We start from the raw sequence: 22144 nt of genomic DNA on the forward strand, positions 1-22144 counted from the left end.
TCGTGGTGTGCACTTCCAAATGAGGAAAGTGGTATACAGTACACTGTGCAATAAACTCCCCTGTTTTCCTGCAGCTCTACAGCAGACCAAGCCGACTCCTGTCTGGTGTGCCACTGTACAAAGGCGAAGTACAGACACAGGATAAATCTGCAGTAACATCATTGCTGGATGGATTGAACCAGGCTTTCGAGGAGGTTTCATCCCAGGTATAGTTGTAGAGCCGTGGTATGGATGTGGCTGTCTTGGTTTGGATTTGTCTTATCTTGCTCTACTGGTTTTCATGGTCTTGCATGAATGTTGAAACTTGATGATAGTAATGAGCCCTGGAAATAAAAGCCCTTGTCCCTGTTGTCTCAGCCTAGTATGTTTTTATTCCTCAAAAAACCATATTTTATTCTTTATCCTTTTGTGTGTGCCTTTGTTTTCCAGGGTGTAGGAGCAAAGATTCAGAATATACACTTGGAACAGAAGTTGTATGATGGAGTCTCAGCTACCTCCACTTGGTTGGATGATGTTGAAGAGCGTTTATTTGTTGCCACGGCACTTTTACCAGAAGAAACACAAACTTGTCTCTTCGACCAAGAGGTGAGTTTAGCAGTTTCTGTCTGTGAGTGAAAATTCGAAGGACTTGAAGTTTGGATATTGGATACATAAGTTTATATTCAAAGAATACCAAGAATAAAACAGATCTAATAAAGTACAAAGGTATATTTCCAGGTGGTATAGCATACAATGAAAGTACTTAAACATAAAAAAATTTCAAAGGTATTTATGCTTTGCACTTTAATTTCTTGTCTTGTGTTTGTAAGAGAAGGAAAAAAATGGAGAACACTATAGGTAACTGTTGGAAAGCACAAATTCTCCAATATGAAATATAGATTTTTAAAACAAGTACTGAATTTCTAAATAACACTTTAAACAACTCATTTTTGATCAGTGTATATTACTAGCTTCAGATGTAATGTTCCTGAGAAAAATCTTTTCCAGACCAATTTCCCTAAAACATGTAGATGTATGTGAAAGAGGTTCAGCCATCTTAGGTGTAGTTATTACTAAGCAGCGAGATGTAACGGACTCTCTATGAGGAAATGACTTGATTTGCATATTGATTCATGGATCTAAATATGGAAATGAAGTTTCTCTTTTATCAATCCTAGGCTCTTGCCAAAGACATTAAGGAAATGTCTGAAGAAATGGATAAGAACAAGAACTTGTTTTCCCACACTTTTCCAGAGAATGGTGATAACCGAGATGTTATTGAAGATACTTTGGGTTGTCTTGTGGGCAGGTTATCCTTGCTGGATTCTGTAGTGGATCAACGGTGTCATCAGATGAAAGAAAGACTCCAGCAAATACTAAGTTTCCAGGTAAAGAAGACAGTTTCAAAGGATTTTTGACCATTGTTGAGATACATTCAATAATAATCAATAGGGTAACTGATTGAGGTATGTTATAAACCTGGTCCACCCCAAATGTACAACAAAGGGCAAGAGCACTGCAGAAAATTAGGCAGCTTGAACTAAAGGGTTAGAAAACTACAAGTTTCATGTTTCTAGAAATGGGAGGTAGAGAAAACCACTCAGTCAAACTAAGGGCTGAATAAAACTTTACATTCAACTAATAAAAGTCAAATTTATGGTTTATTATAAATATAATTTCCAGTTGTTAGTAGTGGAGTTTAATACCTATTACCAAAGAACTTTACTATAGGTGTGATTGAATATTTGAAGATTACTAAGGCTCAGAGAAATTAAGGAGCTAAGATTATACAGCAGTAAGTGACTTAGCCAGAAGTGCTGGAATGCACATAGAAAGTACCCCAGAATTCAGTATCCAACAGTCTTTGAAGGTGGCTGTGGTCTAGTTTGTTCTGTCAAGATATCTTACATTACTTTCAAATCCTAACTCCTCACACTTACTACATTTTAGCCCCATACTAGAATTCCTTTGCCATATAATACAGAAACAGATGCAAAAGCTACTTCTAAATGCTTTTAATGTTGATTTTTCATTCCTATTAAAAATCACCTTTGGGAAATTCTTATGTTTAATTGAATCTTATCTTTAACAAACATGGGAGATTTACAAAATATACATACAAGTGTAATTCCTGGTAAGAGTTTGATAAATTTTTTATTTGAAAGAAACTATGCAGTATCAAATAAATGATGCATTTACCATGTAACATTTTCTGCATATTTATTTGGAGGGACAAATTACCACTAACTTCTAGTAGTCTACATACTTAAAACTATATAGTAAAATTATGAAAACATTTGTGTTTTATTTTTTATTCACAAAAAATTTCAGATGAATCATTGTCTTTAATCTTCACAAAATCCTCACTAGTTAAGCATTGTTCTAATTTTACAATGTCAGAAGAGCAAAAATTAAGAATATGATCTCTGAAGCCATCACTCTAGATTAGATTCAAATTCTGGCTAAGTCACTTACTGCTGTATAATCTTAGCTCCTTAATTTCTCTGAGCCTTAGTAATCTTCAAATATTCAATCACACCTATAGTAATTACCTCATAATAATTTTGTTATTATAATCATTGCTATAATTAAGAGCAGTATTATAACAGATAGGGGATCTGAAACCAACAACAAGATTAAATTACTTCACACATCTTCAGCTATTAAGAACCAAAGCAGGATTTGATTCCAAGAGTTCTGTATTTTGTAGTATCAGAGTAATAGCAGAGGAGATGGAGACTAAACCTACTCAAGATAGACTGTGAAGGCAGAGAGAGTAGGAAAGCACTGCTGATGGTTTGGATGATGCACAATAGACAGAGGGGCTTCTGAGAATCCAGACACTCTCAATTGGAACTGTTGATTGGGACCTGGGATGGTATTACGATACACACATGAAGAGTCATAGTAGACATTTGAGTATGCAAGTCTGTGTCACAGAGGAATGGCCTACCCAGGACATTCCTATCTGCACTTGTTAGCTTGTGTAATACATAATAAAGAAATAAAATTTTCCTTGGAGTCAGACAAGCAGGTGTTTATTATTTAGGTATTTTGTTTTGAGTGCAAGATCTTTTTACAGGGATACATACTCAATATGTTTACAATCAGCAAGACCACTGTATAACTTATGAAAATTTATTTCTTTAAAATTCATCTCTTGTGAAATAATATACCAAATTATGAGTATTCTGGTGTAATGCCTGTATGTGTGACAGGTTGATGGTGCAAATGTGTTTGTCACCCAAAGATGTATCTCTCTTTTTTGAATTGTACTTAACATGTTAGGGTCTTTAGCACTTTTTAATTTTATTGTAATTATAGAGCTACTCAGCTAAAATATGAAATAAGCATAACTACTTTGGAAATTATTTTGTTTTAGGGGGCTATAAGAAGATGATTTAATCATGAAATTCTTCCTAAATCATCTCCATTTTTCTTTTGCCAACCAGTTTCTCCTCGTTGGTAGCCAGTTCATGAACAAAAACTGACAATTCAACTGTTTGTGTTCCAATTTCATTGAAAGAATTCCAGTAATATAATGAAAGATCAAGTCATAAGCTCTTTCATTTTGCTTTGTACCAAGCACTTGGTATACTGTCAGTAATCAGTAGTTGTTTGGATAGTAAGTCTTCACTTTCCATTTAATCTTTGAGTACCAGTTTTTATGACCTATTAACATTATTCTGTATCCAAAGGACTACCTTGAGGGATGCATAAATGCTCTGTATGTTATGTATGTGAAATCACAAACAAGTCGGTTGTTAATTGTTCTGTATTTTTAATTTCTTTACCTGCAGACTTGATCCCAAATAACTTTTGGACATATAATTCAGGATTTTAAGTTATTTTTAATGCAAAATAATAGAAATTCTTTAATAAAAGAATAAGGCAGCATAACTGATTTTAAAGCTTGAAACTTTCCATGGATCTATTCCTCAAATGGCTAAGAATCCTGCCACTTTACGCCCTACCATAATTCTACTGACTATAAGAAAACTAAATTGTGAAATCTATTATGTTAATATATAAAATATATAGTTACCTTGATTATCTTTCTGTATTACAAGTTTTAAAATAATTTTTAAATCCTTTATATTTTTCTTTTTAAATCATCATCCATAATATTACTAGCACTTCTTAATGAATTTTATTCAAATCAGTCATATTATTGTCTTTTTCATTGGTCTTTCCCAATAATTATTGTGGCTTCCAGAAATGTGAACTCTATTTTTTATTATCTTGAATAGAATATAGTTAAGAGAAAATATGTTATTAAAAATAAAAAGATCATACACAGGAAACACACACATGTTATGCTATTTATACCTTTAGATGCTATCTAGCCTTTAGATAAATAGAACTAATGTTATAAATATATCTAGACAGTGAAGGCCTTTTGCTTTTGAATCAATTCAAATGAATAAGAAACATCTTCTACTTTGCTTATAAATAAATGTGTTATGATCCTAACAGCCCTCATGACCTAATAATCATGAACACTCTTGAATAACGTGAACATTACTTTTCAGTGCTGTTATAACAATCTCCTACTCAGTCACTAGGCTTGCAGATTGGTTTGAAATTTAGTGCCAATTATTGTTCTTAGTTCTTATGCTCAGTTCTTAGTTCTTATTTCTTAGTTCTTACTGTATTTTCATTTCTACTCTTTTATTTTTGCTTTTGTTTTTTATTACTTGAGATTGAACCTAAAGCCTTTGCACTGACATAAATTCTTAACATTAAAAAAAAATTTTGATGCAGGGTCTAAGTTGTCCAGTTTAGGCTTGAACTTATGATCCTTCACCTCCAGCCTCCCAGAGTGCTGGAATTATAGGCTATAAATAACAGGTTTTTTTCTTTACACCCAGCTTCAAATAATACTTCTTTCTTTTTTCTTTCAGTATCAGGCTGTAATTCAGAGCTTTGTACATGCTAGGCAAGAACACCACTGAGCTACATCCCAGACCCTCTGTTCACCCATTATTTTGCTTTTTAGCCTTACATTGCATTTTCGTGCTTCCACACATGCTTAAAGATGTTTTTTTCTTCCTTGGTGTGGTCAACCTGCTCCTTAATAGACAGGAAGAATTTTTGTATGTTGGTGATGTGCACTGTTACATTACCAACACCTGGTCAAGAGAATAACATTAGTTGAGTTTCAGCCTCTCACACATGTTTGGTGGCTAATAGGAATTAGAGCTTATTTGCTGGTACTTCTTGGAAAAATTTAGGTTTTATATTTAAAATTTTAGTTTTAGTTTATTACTCCCTTTGGAATTTAGTACAAAATTCTGGTAGCTAGCTCCTTTTTATACAAGTCTAACTTATTATAAGTATACTAGACATTTATATGAAGAATCTATATGAACAAGACTTAGCTAAGATTTTTCTGAATTTTCTCTTCATATGTTCTTAGTCTTAATAGTTCATAATTGCTTTCTAAACTTCTTGATGGCTTTTTATAAGTTTGTGCAAATTCTTTGAAGAGAGAAGAAAGTGAGGCAAAAAGCCAAGGAGAGGAAAGAGAAAAGGGGAATCATGATGTTTTTAAGAATCATATTATTTCCCAAAGTGAGATAATACCTATAAGGTTGTTTTCTTAGATGAAACCTGTTAGTATGATATTTGTGCTGAAATCTTTGAATATACTCATTTATTTCAGACATAACAAGATTAGGGTAACCAGTATTGCTTAATACCTTTATGTTTTAACTCCATTTGTATTATATGAAAAATTCTTTGTGTAATAAATTCTGCAAAATTGTATTTTAGCACCTAGGTAAATTGTTACTAGTTCTTTTTACTTTCCTTTAGAGCAGTATTATTTTTCCCTAAAATTAAACTCCTACACCTTTATAGTCAGCCCTCCATATCTTTGGGCTCTACAACCACATTTTCAACCAATAATGGATTGAAAATATTTGTAAAAAAATGCATCTGTACTGATCATTATGCTTATCATTATTCCCTAAACTATTCAGCATAACAACTACAAGCGAAAGGTTTACACTGTATTAGGATTTCTAAGTACTCTAGAGATGATTTCATGTATATGGGAGGATGTGCCCAGGATATATGCAAGTACTGTGCCATTTTACATAAGACTTGAGCATCCGCAGATTTTGTATTTGTGAGGAGTCCTGGAACCAGTTCCCACAGATGCTGAGGGATGATTTGTATAATTTCTAAGAATCTATGTTATATTTACAACTATTTTGAATTTCTCATTAGATGTTAAGGCTTCCTATTGCTTTTCTCCTTAGAATGACCTGAAGGTGCTGTTTACATCACTGGCTGACAACAAATACATCATTCTGCAGAAACTGGCAAATGTGTTTGAACAGCCTGTAGCAGAACAGATAGAGGTATGCGTAGCTGCTTTTTCCTAAAAGAACAAGTGCATAGATACTTTGTTTATTATGAAATTTCAAATAGCAGATGAAAGTCTAATGGCTTATTGTAGCATTTTTTCTTGTTTTATATTTTGATTTTAAATGCTGAGTTTGAATAACATGCTGGGTGACACTGACTCTCACTTGTTTCTTCATGGAATTAGGAAATGTGAGCTAGGAAGTGTCAGTAAGAGATGCTGACCTGAAGGATATGGCTCCCCAACAGTGATATAAGCATGAGGCTCAGTGACAGGACAGAGTGCCAAATTGCCTTAGAGAAGTAGAGGGGAAGACTATGAACATTCAGAAGAAGGCAAATTACCTCCAGCATCAGGAAAGACTTTAGAGAGGGAATTGGATACATCGGAAGTTTGGACACACAGAGACCCAAGAAGTATATCAAAGTACAGAGGACAGCTAGAACGAAGGCATGCATTTAGAAAAATGTGAGCATTTACAGAAAGTACAGGTCATCCTCTTTAGCTACACTTAGCATGGCTGAAAGTGATTGAGGGGAAATATAATTGTAAGCACCTTGTGGAGCCTGATGAATGTCAGAGAGCTTCGACTTCATTGTATAAACCAGAGATCTCTGTGCCTTATTGATTACAAACCCTATGAGCTAAAAATAAATGTATGTGATTTACTAATCGATGAATTGCAGGCATGTTATCTCATAAAGCATCTAAACAAATGAAAAATGAATGTGAATGTGGTTCAATATAGGTGAATTATGTAGTGTTTGGTCCTGGTAGAGGAAAGTCACTGGGGAGGTTTAAGGGTGAGAAAGACTGTCAGCTCCGGATCCTGCTTCTAGAAGATTAATACAACAACTCCAGTGTCAAGAACGGGGGATCCATGCACTGGCAAGGGCTGCATGATGTGAAAGCCTGAGAACTTAAATGTAATGGCAGTGAAAACAGGGAGGAGAAAAGAAATGGGGAGAACAGTACACAGGATATCAGCTACATAATTATAAAAAATATGTGTTTTAGTAGAATTTCTTTAATTTCAGTGGATATGAAGGGATCTATGAGTAAACTATGGGAATCACCTGAAATAGAGATCTCTCCAAGTATCATTTTTGTATCTATATTATATACCAGAAAGAAAGTCACCTAAAATAGTCTACACATTTATATGAATGTTACATATGAATGTGCTTTCTTCTTGACCACAATTTCATCTACTTTTTCAAGAGATTTCTCATTTCCTCCAATTAAAAAACATTTCTTTTATGTTTTGTCCTCCACATGAAACTTCTTTTTGGCCGTAAAATACATGGTTCCAAAAGGGATTTGAACAGCTAGAGTGATATCTTGTGCTGGATTTCTAATGTGAAATATAGGGTATATATGAGATCACGTGATCACGAGTAACCTTTTTACTGATTATTAAGCAATAGAACTAAATTATATTATTTCTTTGAATAATTGAAACAATTCTATTATTCCTTTGAATAATTGGAAAGCAACTAATGACTGTACTAATTCCACCTATACCCTCCTTGGGTTAAGAAGAGAGTAATAGCAGAGAGCATGGAGATGACAGTCCTTGAACATGACTTCTTTGAGTCATGCTGCTCCCATCTAGAAGAGACCTGTTTCCATTAGCCCAGTGCACATTTATCTTCTAGGGATCTTCCTTCACCAGCATCCTGGGAATTCCCTTCATTTCTACCTCTCTTGAGTCCCAAGTCTTTCTGTTTACTGACTTGCTTCCTTGTTTTGTCAGTGTATATCTTTCCAAAGGTGTATTTTTAAAGATGTTGCATATCTGAAAATGGTCACATCCTATGTTTACCCTCTATGGATTGCTTGGATCTTTATAGAATTCTTAGTTCAACATCAATTTATTTTGGTTGGAGGCTTTTGCTCCATTGTTTTTTGGCTTCCAAAGTCTGCTTGAGGATTTTAAAAATCATTCTAACTCCCAAAGGTTCCCAGTGTCCTAAAATTTCACAATCACATGCCTTGGGAAGGGTCTATTTTTATCCACTGGGCTGGGAACTTAATGGGCTTTTTTGATTTGGCAGTGCTCATCTTTCCATTCTGGAAAGTTTTCTAATGATTTACTAATACTTTTCATTTCTCTATTTTGTCTGTATCCCTTCTGAAATACTTTTCAGTCAAGTATTGGGTATTTTCTTAAGTACATGGACATCACATTGTCTGTTTACCTTGAGGTTGGAGGACTAGTCAGACAAATGAAAACTTTATATAAGGACACAGCTTGACAATTTCGAGATGCTGAAAGGTGGTATGTGGGAGCCATTTGTTGGAAAATCTTTGTGCCTACAGCATTCCATCACTTCATTCCTGTTTTCAATCAACCACGGAAGCTCACCACTGTGTCTGCTGTCCCTCAGTCTGGGGGCTCTCTTTTACCTTCTCCAGAAAATAAACTTTCAGTCTTTCACAGGGAAAGAAAGGGGCAGTGTGGGAAATGGAAAGGGACCTGGGTACAACTTAACTGCCTTTAGCAGCCTTTCCTCACTTTCCTTCTCTAGTGCCTATTGCCCCTTCACTGTGGCTTCCCAAGGCTTCTGTGACTCTAAATTTGTTGGTGCACATCCTCTGCGGGACTAGGATTCAGCTCTCTTAGATTTCCTAAATCTATTTCGATGTATTCTGAATTCAGCTTCCAGAATTTTGTTGGTATTATCTTCTCTCATGTTGCTTGTCCTTGTAGATTTATGGAAGGAAGAACACTTCCAACACATGCAAAAAAAAAATTTGCTGTGGTTACAGAGAGGCTTCAGGGAAGAAAAAAATTGGATGTTCTTTTAATCCTTCAAGGGCAACAGAGATTGCATTTCATTCAAAAGCCAATTTAGACTAGGATTTGCTGGTCTGGCTCCTCCTTTGTCCATACTTCTCATGGCATGAATTGTGCCATGAAATTTAGCACCTAATTGTATTCAGCCTTGCTTTATTTTTCCTTTAGCTTCCTGACCAGACTGTGAGCTCCTTGAAGTCCAGGATGAGATCTAATTCTGCTTCTGCAGATCTCACACTGGGAGGACAAGGCTCAGCAATGACAGCCACTTGAGTGTTCATCAGTTGATTGATTGATTTTCCCCTTCACAACAACGAGCAAGAGTTTCCTGACCGTGCTGTCATGTGTTTCTTTTGCCCCTCTGAAACTCTCTCAAGGACACTCCCAACTGCATTTCAGGAAACCAGGCACAGCCCTGTAGGGAATCTCTGGCAAACAGACTTCCCTAACTATGTCCTGCATTTGCCTTCTTATTTATGTGTTCCTATTACTAACTCTCATTTGTTTAAGGGAGGCATCCTTCTCCTCCTGCCCTAAGTTTCTCCTACAGTCTTACCTCTAAGATCTATAGTATAATAAAGGAATGCCTCCTTCTCTCTTCTGTATAGTATTTGACTATGGTTTTAAGTCACTTCGTTCAAGTGACTTTTTGAATTTTTTTTTTTTGGGGGGAAAGGGAGGAACAAACAAAAAGACATACAGTAACCGCATTCTCTGAGGGGAGATTATTCCTATGAGTTTTAATGAAATGTTGCAAATCTTACCTAGGCCATACAGCAGGCTGAAGAGGGACTAAAGGAACTGGATGCAGGAATAACAGAATTAAAACGGCGTGGTGACAAGTTACAGATTGAGCAGCCTTCCTTGCAAGAGCTCTCCAAGCTCCAGGTACAATCTTCAGCCAATACCATTCAGCTTCAAGGGGACAGCTAGCTCAAAGTCAAGAAAAAATTACTTCCTGTACTTCCTTGGCTTTCTTTATAAAAGTCATGTCATATTCTTAGCTTTTCTTCCAAGTAACTCTTAGAAAATGTTCTCAAGTTATTACCATATATAGTACAATAAAGTAAAATATATTCTCAGGCTTCCAAGATTCATATTTTTTCTGAAATTAATTATTATTCTGATGACAAACCATTGTGATATATTTTAGTGGTAGTGTATTATTTTCTCTAGAATTGTAATTATCATCACTCCTACCTAGAAAAGTCAAGAGAAAGAGAAATGTCTGTTCATTTCAGATGCCCATTTTTGCACTGGGTCTTTAAATTTGGGAGGTCTTATTTTTTTAAGTTCTTTATAGATTCGAGATAGAAGAGAAAGATACCTATCCTGAATTGCACTTTATCTTCAGAAACTATTTAAAAGAATGACTACGTAGGGTAATACTTTTTAGAAAACCATTTTAAGACATTCAAAAACAATAGCTTTTTTTCCATATATGTTTGAATGGAATGGAGACACTGTTTCAATTCTAGAAATACAATTAAAACTTTAAGCTACAAAGTGGTAGAAATCTAAACAGACATCCTGGCATTGGTCAGGAAAAGAAAATAACATTTTGTGTTAATTTACTTTCCTAAATCAGACATCTAGACTAGAATCAGGTATCAGAAGAAGATGTTGACATAGTAGACCAGTGAAATTTAACATCTGATAGGCAACATAGTTCTATTAAGAAATAATTGAGTACAATCACACACACACACACACACACACACACACACACACACAGACATACACACTGGATTTTCTCTGCATGCTTCATTGCAAAACAACTGAGGGTTAGTGGTAAGAACAACACAAGGTTACAAGTTCCTAATGAAACAACTCTGGAGTTGACGGAAAAGGGCTGCCACCGAGTCCATGACCAGCAGGCGCGCCGGGCCCTGGGACAGCAGCAGGGGACCTTCTGGCTCACACACTCCAGCAGTTTTGTTTATAACAAAAGAGCATTTTCATTTTAACTCTCTATGTAACATTTCTAAATGGTGCAAGCCCATGATCCCTATTTTGCACTTTTTTAGATCATTGTCAAATAGCATATCAGTGTCAGGTGTAAGAGTCAAACGTCATAGCTGTAAATAGACATTAAAGTTGAACTTTTCCAGATTGAACCACTTTGGCCTGCTCAACCTTAATGTGATACATTAATCAGGTCCATATGCCTCCAATAAATTTTGTTGGTGTATCATCATCTCCTAAATATCTTTCCAGATTAAGTTGTTATGTACTCCACCGCATTTGGCAAAAAACATGGCCTTTTCAAGTCTTAAGTATTTTTGCTCACATCAAACTCCTCTGCTTGACTAGCGCTTTGAGGAATAGTCCAAAATCTGATATTATTTAGCAGACACAAATATTAAGCATATTATATTTAACTATTCTAAAATTAAATAAATACTTAGAAAATTATCAAAATTAGAAGTACATTTTCTGTGATATCTTCCTTAGTTACATGGACTTTTTTTCACAATTTTAACCTCACATCTTACCATAGACTACTGGAGTCTTGAAAGTATCTTCTCAACTATGTTGGCAAACCTCCCTTATATGCTATTTCTAGGAAATGCTTCTTCATATCATTTGGAATCTTAAAATATTAAGCTTATTTTTATAGACATAGTTTTCCTTTAGATTCTGAAGTTTTCTTTTTTCTTTATTTATATTTTTATTTTTGAATCGACCTAAATATATTTGGATCTGGAATGAGATAAAACTCTAGTTTTACTTTTTCCCAAATAGTTCAGTTGTTTCCACATGATTTATTTAATATTTTATCTTTTGCTCTAATGACTCCATCCTTAAATTTTTATATGCAGTGGTACCTGGGTTCATGAATGTTTGTTAACAATTTGGTTCGCAAACAAAAGCATTTGGCAAAATTTTGGTTTTTTTCACAAACTCTGCATCAAGTGATGAACACTACCACAGCCATCCTTTGCACACAAACACAAATGGGGCCATCTTTTCCAAAAGTGTGAAACAAATTAAATTTGTGAATGGAGGTACCACTGTAGTTTTTTCTCTTACTTCTTTAACTGTAGTTCTTTCTTACCACTGTAGTTCTGTCTCTTCTGTGCTTTATTATGTGTCAAAAACAAAATGAAATTTAAAACAAAAAATAGATAATACTGAATAAGATTAATCAATCAGAAAGCCTGAACTACCTGATATCAAACCACCGTGAAACCACAGTCCTATAAATGATAGGCTGTGGGCATGGAAATAGAGGCCCAGAGCTTATCTTTCTTGAAAGAATTTTCAGAGTGAAGGTTCTAAGAAAGAAAAGCAGAGGATCTGGACGGATATGCCCTAACCCTGTAGGGCATACTACAAGGAGCATTCTTGGTTGGGATTGGCCCAGTAAGTAATATGCTCTTGGAGAGGTGCCAGACTCTGAATTGAGGTTGAGTGTAGCATCTCTGTTTCCTAGGACATGTATGATGAACTGATGATGACCATTGGCTCACGAAGGAGTGGTCTCAATCAAAATCTTGTACTCAAGAGTCAGTACGAAAGGGCTCTGCAAGATCTGGCAGATCTGCTAGAAACTGGACGAGAGAAGATGGCAGGAGATCAGAAAATCATCGTGTCATCCAAAGAGGAAATTCATCAGTTACTTGACAAACATAAGGTAAAAAAAGAGAAAGGAGATGTAGTCGTGGAAGTTATTTCAAGCCTTGATATCTATACTCTTTATTTGAGTTCCTGTTTGTGTAATTTACTCTTTAAAATGGCCAATAAATGTGTAACTGCTGGTATTCGATAGCACAGAGAAATTAGGGAATATGTGTTCTATAATTCTGTAAATTAAAAAAGATCTTTTTCAGGAATTTTATCAGTTCTTTGTTGGTATGAACAAGGTTCTCTTGTTACCTAACCTGCAATCAAGGAAAAATTCTCTTCAGCAGCCCAACTTCCTCCTTAACCACTTTTTTTCTAGTTGTCCTTTATGGCTCTTCACCTGTTTAGGCCTAGGTACTCTCTTTCGCTCCCCTTATCCTGGCCAGGAAGCAGTCACTCTGCTCAGGAACACCAAACTGCCCGCTGGGATCCAGGATCAGGTTTATGTCTGCTGCCTGCATCATTTGGTTCTTCCGGCCCTTAAGCATATTCCCCTCTCGTTGCTGCAAGCCTCGGAGGCTTTCCTTGGGACACTGTGTCCTTTTACCATGTAATCAGATTGGGTTGGGATGAAATCACTCTGTCAGTGTATGCTGAAGCTCAGGTTGGATACTGCTTTTTAACAAAGAAATAGCTGTTTGACATACATAGACAACACACATACACACGCACACCACACCACTCAGGCTATGGGAATTCCCTGTTGGGAGACAAACCAACAAAATAAATCCCATTGGACTATAGAGAGGCAGTAAATTCTACAATTATGTAGCTGTCTGGTAGCTCATAATGATGGATTTGGGGGAGGGATTTTTCCTTCTTGCTATTTTTTCCAGGGATTTTTGTCCAAAATATTATGATGTATTAATGTCTTATCATTTGACTTAGTAAACATTGCTTTAAAGCTCACAGCTGGTTTTTCTCAAATCTGACCAGAGCAGTAAAAGATCATTCTGAGTTATTCTAGAAGGAAAGCTAGGACCAGTGAGTAACAATAAGAAAGCCCAACAGAAGGGTACTAGAAGGAGGAGGCTGCTGTGAAACCAAAGAGCTTCTTCCGTGGTCCCTAAGAACTGTCAGAGGAGGCAGAGGGTTTGTGAAAGGAAGCTCGGCTTTTGTTGGTTGTCCATTGTCCTAGATGACTCAGAGATCTCCTCTGACTTTAAGGTACTTTGATAAAATGATCGTCTGTTAAAGATAAGAAATGGAGCTTATGCTGAGGTGTCGTTGGGGAGCACAGATACAGGCCATGTGTCCCCATTCATAAAGTGAGAGGTAACAGGGGAGCAGCTCAGGGCCGCTCCGCTGCCGCGACCCCAGGGCTCTGCGCCAACCCCGCCCGGGTGCAGGATGCCCAGGCCGCTGCGAGGGGCGAGGAAAAGTTGGGGTTGAAGTCCCGCTGCGCCAGGCCACTGTCCCTGAAGAAATGAGTGGTGGCTTGACTCCAAGTAAGAGCACAGTGTATGTGTCCACCTTGCCCTTCTCCCTGACAAATAACGACTTATACCGGATATTTTCCAAATATGGCAAAGTTGTAAAGTTGAGGAAATTAAGAAAGAGTAGTGCTTAACTTGGTTGCCATAATGAAAGACAAAGATACGAGGAAGAGTAAAGGGGTTGCGTTTTTATAATTTTTGGATAAAGACTCTGCACAAAACTGCACCAGAGCCATAAACAACAAACAATTGTTTGGTAGAGTGATAAAGGCAAGTGTTGCTATTGGCAATGGGAGAGCAGCTGAATTCATCCGAAGGCGAAACTAATAATTTGATAAATCGAAGTGTTACGAATGTGGGGAAAGTGGACATTTAAGTTCTGCCTGTCCAAAAGCATGCTCGGAGAACGTGAGCCTCCAAAGAAGAAAGAAAAAAAGAAGAAAAAGAAAATTGCCAAACCGGAAGAAACTGAGGACGTGGCAGAAAGTGAAGACGAAGGGGAAGACCCTGCTCTCGACAGTCTCAGCCAAGCCATCGCGCCCAGCAAGCCAAGACTGAAGAACAGAAGCAATGGAAACCCAGTGCAGGGGGCCCCTCAACACCAGAGGATTCATGGCGCCTGAGGATAAAGAAGAGCACATACTTCAGTGATGAGGAAGAATTCAGTGATTGGAGTTGTATAATGTAGATGTCAGGAAAATAAAAACCATCCACAGTACAAATTATTTGCATATAAGAACACTTAGAACCAAATAGTAATTTTTTACCATAAAACAGTGCTTAAAAGATGAAAAATAATTTTTTTTTTTGGTACTGGGGATTGAACTCGGGTCCTTGTGCTTGCGAGGCAAGCGGCGGAACCACTGAGCTAAATCCCCAGCCCAAAAAATAATTTTTTAAATTATCGTGTTTTGAGCTAGGTGTGGTGACATACTCCTGTAATCCCAGCACTGCAGGAAGCTGAGGCAGGAGGACTGCAGGTTCAACCCCAGCCTGGGCAACTTAGCCCTACCTCAAAATAAAAGATAATTTTAAAAGTTACACTGAGGATATAGCTCAGTGTGAAGGCCTTGGATTCAATTCTCCATATAGAAAAAAAGATCATATTTCTACTTTTCCTTGGAATACTATGGACTTAACATCTCTAATCCAAAAATCCAGAATGCCTAAATGGAAAATTCCACACCATGCAACTATGATTCACAGGCAACATGAAAACCACTGTATCCAATTGCCGTCAGGTTATGTACAGAAGGCATTTATGAAGTATAAGTGAAATTCATGCTTAGACTGAGGTTCCATCCAAAACACACCACATTCTGTATATGTACGTATTCCAAAATACTTCTGGTACGAATCTTTTTGTTTGGTTTGATTATGAGACAGGGTCTTCCTATGTAGTTCAGGCTGGCCTTGAACTCGCTATGTAGTAACCCAGGCTGGCCTCAAATTTAAGGTGATCCTCCTGCTTCAGCCTCCAAAGTGCCAGGATTAGAAGGAGCGTACCACTGCACCTGGCTGGTTCCAAGTATTTGGGATAAGGGATACTCTGCCTGTACCAAAACTCAGGATTTGTTAGTAGTAATCAAACTTGAAAAGAACTAATTTTAATAAAAACAAAAATACTACAATGGTAATGCTATTTTTATCCCACAAAAAGGTAGGTATTAAAATTTGAAAACTTTACTATAAATGCTTTAGTCATGTCTCACTGGTTTATAAGTACTTCTGAAATAAATTCAATCTTTAAAACAAAAACTTCGTATGAACTGAAAAAATAAGGGGTTTAATAGTACTGTTAATAAACTTCAAAAAGATGTTGTCTTTAAATATGAGTGCTTCATCATCTTCTTTCAGCTTTCTCCCAGCCTACATGTACGTAAGTTACAAATATCCATAAAATACCAGTGTGGGGACGCACACCTGTAATCCCAGCACTGGGAGGCTGAGACAGGAGGGTGCCATAAATTCCAGGCCAGCTTGGCCTACACATAGAGCTCAAGACCAGCCTGAATTACAAAGCAAAACCCTGCCTCAAAAAAACAAAAAAGAAAAGAGAAAAAAAATACATAAAAGCATAAAGTACCTCTAAAAGGCTTAAAGCCAAATGGGACATACCTATCTACTTTGCCTGTAATACCAAATTCTGTTTCCAGAAGCAACTACTTTCCATTGCTGTTTTATATATATACACTTCAATAAAACGCCTAAATGTCTGTCTATTGATAAAAGGATAAAGGAGGCTTTTCAAACCCATCGTACTGCCCCCATTGCCTTACTCTACTTCCCAAATGTGGCTATGTTAAAATTTCAGTTAGGGCCGGGGATTTAGCTCAGTGGTTCTACTGCCTGCCTGGGAAGCGCAAGGTCCTGAGTTCGATCCCGGATCCAAAAAAAAAAAATTGTTTTTTTCAATTAAATCCATATTTACTGTTCCTGTTTTTTGTAAATGACCTTGTAAGTTTTTCATGTATTTATTAACATTTCTTTGTATTTGATGAATAAATCTTCCGTAATTTTGCGGTTGGTTATATTAAAAAAAAAGAGAGAGAGGTAAAACTACCCATCTTGTAGAGTTATAGTGTAGGTAGAAGGATGATATGAGTCAAATAAGGAGGCTTGGGTGCCCAGCTAATAATGCAAACTCAGTTAATGTTAGCTGTTTTTCATGGTGCTGGGCGTAGGAAATAGGATAGGGCCCATCTCATCCCCCAGGATCTCTTGCATGTAAAATGTGACATTTCAAAAATGTGTATAGGCTCGTGCAAGGCCTACAGGTCTGCGGCATTGAGGTGAAATTTGAGGGACATTTGAAAATATTTAATATCAAATTAGGCTGTTAATACCAGTGAAGCTATTCTTGACAGGAAGAAAAATAATCATGACACTTCAGAAGTTCAGAAAGTAGGGCTCAAGCCCAGCTACAGAGGAAGGAAAGTCATTGGATGTATCACCTGCAGACATCCTGAGAAGAGGAGTATAAGCAGAGGCTGAAGAGCGGGAAGTGGGAGCTAATGTTTGCCACTGGTACAGTGGGGTTAATGAGACCACATCAGGGAAGGAAGGAAGGCCAGGGTGCAAGGGACACATACTGGGGTCAAGGAGGTTTTTAGCAGCTGGTCACATAGGAAGAGCTTTGTTTTGGGGACATCGTGTCTGTAGCACAATGGTGTGTGTAGGGTAAATGGGAAGACAAGAGGCCAGTTCAAGGCCCAGAGCACCAGTCTGTGCAGGCAGCATGCACAGGTAGTGAGGTGCCCACGTAAGACAGAGATGAGTGGGAGCCGAATGATAGCACTCATATCACTGAATTCCAACAGCTTTTGCATTTGAAGCAATTTTTATCTTGAAGTATTTATGAATGAGTTGTTGACCTCTATCTACCTGCAAAATTGCAGGAATATTTTCAAGGCCTGGAATCGCATATGATCTTAACAGAAACGCTCTTCAGAAAGATCATCAGCTTTGCAGTCCCCAAAGAAACCCAGTGCCATACGGACCTGATGGCTCAGGCATCTGCTGTGCTGAAGCGGGCACACAAGAAGGGTATGGAGCTGGAGTACATCCTAGAGGTGAGGCCGAAGTGCAGCATCCTCCCCTGCAAAGCAAACCCTCAGGGGAGATATATTTAATCACACACTCTACCCCCCCCCCCCCGCCGTGACCTTGGAGCTAGCTCTGCTTCCTGGCTCAGGATTGTGCTCTCCCTATGGTCATGTGTTCCCTTATTCCTCTTATTATTTTCTCTTTCCATTTGGGGGTGCTAAATTGTGAGTCAGCTAGGAGACTGACTTCAGACTGTGCATGAAGAGATATATAGGGGTTTGATATTCAAGCTGAAAGAAGCCTCATTAAGAGCATGAAAAATGTAAAAATATATCCCTGGCTCTGTGCCCAGTGCAAGTGCTCTTATGATAAGACCTGTCACTAGCATCCAGGAGCCAGAGGACGGATACATGAGCCCAAATCTTTGTACTCTGAAAACAGAAAATGAAGGATTTGTTTTTTAAAAAAACCAAGAATACTAGATGAAAATGAGAAAATCTGGGTTCAGATTACAGGAGTCATTTGTAGCATTCACCCTGGTTAAGAATCTGAGGTTTTATCCTGCCTGTCACACACAGATGCTGTGAGATTTTGTTCTCACATTCAGTTAGGAAAAGATTTTAAGCCTCTGCTCTAGAGTCAGCCAGGCTTAGCTTTACCACAAGCATTTGACTTTGAACACCGAATAGGTGCTCAGCAGAGGCCAGGTGAGCAGCCATAGAGCCCTGTGTGAATGTGAGACATTGCTGATACAACAGTCCACTTTTTTCATGCAGTAACTAAATCAGTTGACCTGCACTGTTCTAGCTTTTTTATTCCTCCTCTATCCCGTAAAAGTTTTAGGGATTATATCTTTCTCTCTTTTCTTGTCTTCCCTGTCTGCTCCACCAACATTACCACCCATACTTGGATTACCTATAGCTCATATGTACACTTTTCCCTGTTTCATCTTCCTCCTTGACCCAACATTATCATAGGTAGCTAACTACAAAAGTTCCAGACATGGAATTCCTCAATGTACTATGTAACTAGAGAGAAACTGTAGCATTTCAAATCCTTGTACTAACACCTACTTTTTAGTGATATGCTAGTCTCCCAACCAGACATTTTACATTTGTTCGAATCACTCACAATGAAATATACTGTGAATCTCTCTGGTAGGACTGAATCTGGGAGCAGTATCTTGCCATAGCACATGATTAATTGGGAGCAGAGTCAGCAATTGTACCACACCTGTCTGGCTTCGCTGCCTGAAATGTGCACTTCTCAGTGCCTATCTTCCTGACCACATCATTCAAATTGCAGCTTCATCAAGCACACGCTGGGAATTCCCTCATTCCCTGCTCAGCTCAATTTAATTCCCCCATAGCCCAAGAACTCTTTATAAGCCATGGAATTTATTCTTTGCTTTCTGATTTATAGTTTGTTGTGTACTGCCTGTCTCCCCTCACTAGACTGCATGGATTTTTCCCATGCATTCTGTTTTATTCACTGCTAGATCCCTAGGCCTCAGACAGGGCATAGCGATAGGTATGTAGGCTAGAAAAAACATGGATCATTACTGTTATGTCCTATTGCCACCCCTGCTACAGATTAAAATGAATATGCATGTGATAACCTGCTGACCTTTTCTATAAGTGATTGGGAAATACTTAAACTGATTTTTAAAGTCTTTTCCAGTTTCAAATAAAAGTCTGAGTTTAGGAATAACTGATGTGAAATTTTTCTTTATCAGGAAAAGATATATTTTCTACTAGAGAAAATGAAGTTCAGAAACTTAGCCATATTCATACAGCTAGTAGATTGCAGTACTAATACCCATTCACAATGCTTTTAAGGGTCACCATCTGAATACTTGCTTTAGAGCCATTTTTCCTTCTCAGAGCAAACCCCAACCTAAACATTCCTAACATTACTTGAATGAGACTCTGTCAAGAGCATATTTTGTGCCCAAGCAGGAGTGTTCTTCCCTAGGGAGGATTCCTCAGCTCATGGACTGATGTTGCATTTCCAGACTTGGTCGCATCTGGATGAGGACCGGCAGGAGCTCAGCAGACAGCTGGAGGTAGTGGAGAGCAGCATCCCGAGTGTGGGCCTGGTGGAGGAGAGTGAAGACAGGCTCATGGAACGGGCCAGCCTCTACCAGGTCAGGGTCCCCAGGTGTCTTGGTGTGAGGAGCGGCCATGTTTCCATTAAAAGCTTTCTAGTAGTATTAACGGAATCTAAATAAATTTAGATTGTATGAATCTAAATGTTGTATTAACTGCTTTTATCTTTCTTCAAAATAAGGTCATTGTTGCAAGCAGATAGATTGTGCTTGTTAGAGTAGCATATTTTTGAAAATGTCTTTCTTGGGCTGAGAGTGTAGCTCAGTGGTAGAGCACTTGTCTAGTATGCATGAGGCCTTGGATTTGATCTCCAGCACTGCACAAAAAATTATTTTTTAAATAAGAGCTCTTTTAAAAAGCTTTCCAGTTATTTTCACTAAGCCTCCATAAAGTATTTTCTGTAGTTTATGCTGGTGTATTACACTATTCATGAAATACTTAAGTTCAACAATTTTAATTGGACCTAAAAATACTACCAACAAAATGAAAAGGAGAATATCTGTACTCTTATAGAGATGAACTACAATGAACTATTTTCAAGTCTTCAGTGTTGTTGGGTGTAAATAGTTTGTTTGAATAATGGATAATGGGAACATTGTGAACGCCAGAGAAATTAAAATTCTCAAGGACAAAGTATACCATATTTAAACTTTTAACCCACATTGTTGATCATTTTAGCATTTAAAATCCAGCCTCAATGAATACCAGCCCAAATTATATCAAGTATTAGATGATGGAAAACGACTTCTGATATCTATCAGCTGCTCAGAGCTAGAAAGCCAGCTAAATCAACTTGGAGAGCGCTGGCTAAGTAATACCAGTAAAGTGTCTAAGGAACTTCACAGATTGGAAACAATATTGAAACACTGGACCAGGTAATAGGATGCTTATTTTGCATATTTTTAATAATTCCTGCAGTGTATTGAGACTACTGGGTGCTGGACTTGGAAAAGATTTCTAAGTTTGGAAAGTTGCATAATTTGGAAAATAAAGACAAACAGAAAGTCCCCAGTTGTATACTTCCATTTTTGTGTAAACATATATTAAAAGCTAGGCAGGAAGACAGGTGCATACTGAAGCATACCTTTGAGCGGTCACCCTTCTTTGCCTAATGACTGTACCTAAGTGGTCCCAGTAAAACCTTAGAAGTAGAGAAAGAAGAGAAAATGTTGATTAAGGGGAACTTCTCAAGGGCAATGGGATGTCTCAAAGGAGGCAGATGGTTGATTTTATGTGATGATATACTCTCTTATTTCAAAGAAATTTTATAAACATCATCTAGTATTTCTAAGTGCCAATGTGAAGGAAGCGAAAGGTTTTTATGGGGGTTTTTTTGGTTTTTATTTGCTTTGTGGTTATAGAAGGGAAAGCTGAAACAGAAACACAAACTTGGTCAAGGAATAAATATTGAGAGACAAGAATTTTAGAGGGTCAACCTAGTGCAGTTTTCTACTGAATCTATCAGGGCTCTTGTTGTAAAACTCTAGGCGTTGGTGAATAACATGACTGAGCAGAAGACAGGGATTGAATGTTTACTTAATGGATTCATTAACATATTTACAGATATCAAAGTGAATCTGCAGATCTAATTCACTGGTTACATTCCGCAAAAGACAGGCTAGTATTTTGGACTCAGCAATCTGTGACAGTCCCACAAGAACTAGAAATGGTCCGTGATCATCTAAATGCTTTCCTGGTAAGTCTGAGAATCTAAGACATTTGATTCAATTTTGTGTTTTTAAGCAGTAGGTAAGGCCTAACCCATACACTAGCAAAAAAGAAATCACTGTGATAGATACTGAATTTCTTATGCATACTGATCGGGCTCACCTCTGCTTATGTTCAACATTGTCTCTTTCTGGTAATTTTTAAGTAATGGTTGGCCTTCATTTGAGGGCAACAATGTGCTGATTTCACTCTCCTCTAGTGAGCCCAACCTAGCCCTCCCTTGAACATGTAGAGGAAACTTGTCCTATTCTCTAAATTGATCTCTGCACTCAAATGAAAGGTCTGGCTACGTAATCCTAATTTGAATAGTGCCACTTCTTTTAGGAGTTTTCTAAAGAAGTAGATGCCAAATCTTCCCTGAAATCATCCGTTCTGAGCACTGGAAATCAGCTTCTTCGGTTGAAGAAGGTGGACACAGCTGCCCTGCGCTCCGAGTTGTCCCACATTGATAGTCAGTGGATGGACCTCCTGACAAATATTCCAGCTGTTCAGGAAAAGCTCCACCAGGTATGGAAGTAAGGACTGGTTTATTTGGTAACAACTGATT

At 37.6% G+C, this 22144-nt stretch overlaps 1 protein-coding gene and 1 pseudogene across 19 annotated transcripts in view; both read left to right on the forward strand.

Annotated features, from left to right (window-relative positions):
* The window catches only part of Syne1 (spectrin repeat containing nuclear envelope protein 1), a 473610-nt gene that overhangs the window by 349392 nt on the left and 102074 nt on the right, over nucleotides 1-22144 (forward strand). For all 19 annotated transcript variants that reach the window (XM_087193553.1, XM_087193567.1, XM_087193559.1 and 16 more), the window contains 11 exons: nucleotides 75-206; nucleotides 430-585; nucleotides 1158-1367; nucleotides 6246-6347; nucleotides 9921-10040; nucleotides 12589-12789; nucleotides 17614-17787; nucleotides 19776-19907; nucleotides 20548-20744; nucleotides 21433-21565; nucleotides 21922-22104. In XM_087193553.1, the coding sequence (XP_087049679.1) occupies nucleotides 75-206; nucleotides 430-585; nucleotides 1158-1367; nucleotides 6246-6347; nucleotides 9921-10040; nucleotides 12589-12789; nucleotides 17614-17787; nucleotides 19776-19907; nucleotides 20548-20744; nucleotides 21433-21565; nucleotides 21922-22104 (1740 nt within the window). The remainder of the gene's footprint in view (nucleotides 1-74; nucleotides 207-429; nucleotides 586-1157; nucleotides 1368-6245; nucleotides 6348-9920; nucleotides 10041-12588; nucleotides 12790-17613; nucleotides 17788-19775; nucleotides 19908-20547; nucleotides 20745-21432; nucleotides 21566-21921; nucleotides 22105-22144) is intronic.
* On the forward strand, nucleotides 14065-15039 carry LOC106010414 (zinc finger CCHC-type and RNA-binding motif-containing protein 1-like; annotated as a pseudogene).

This window comes from Heterocephalus glaber, unplaced genomic scaffold (assembly GCF_053883595.1).
Source record: "Heterocephalus glaber isolate CG9 unplaced genomic scaffold, H.glaber_assembly_v1.0 deba00001593, whole genome shotgun sequence".
NCBI lineage: Eukaryota > Metazoa > Chordata > Mammalia > Rodentia > Bathyergidae > Heterocephalus > Heterocephalus glaber.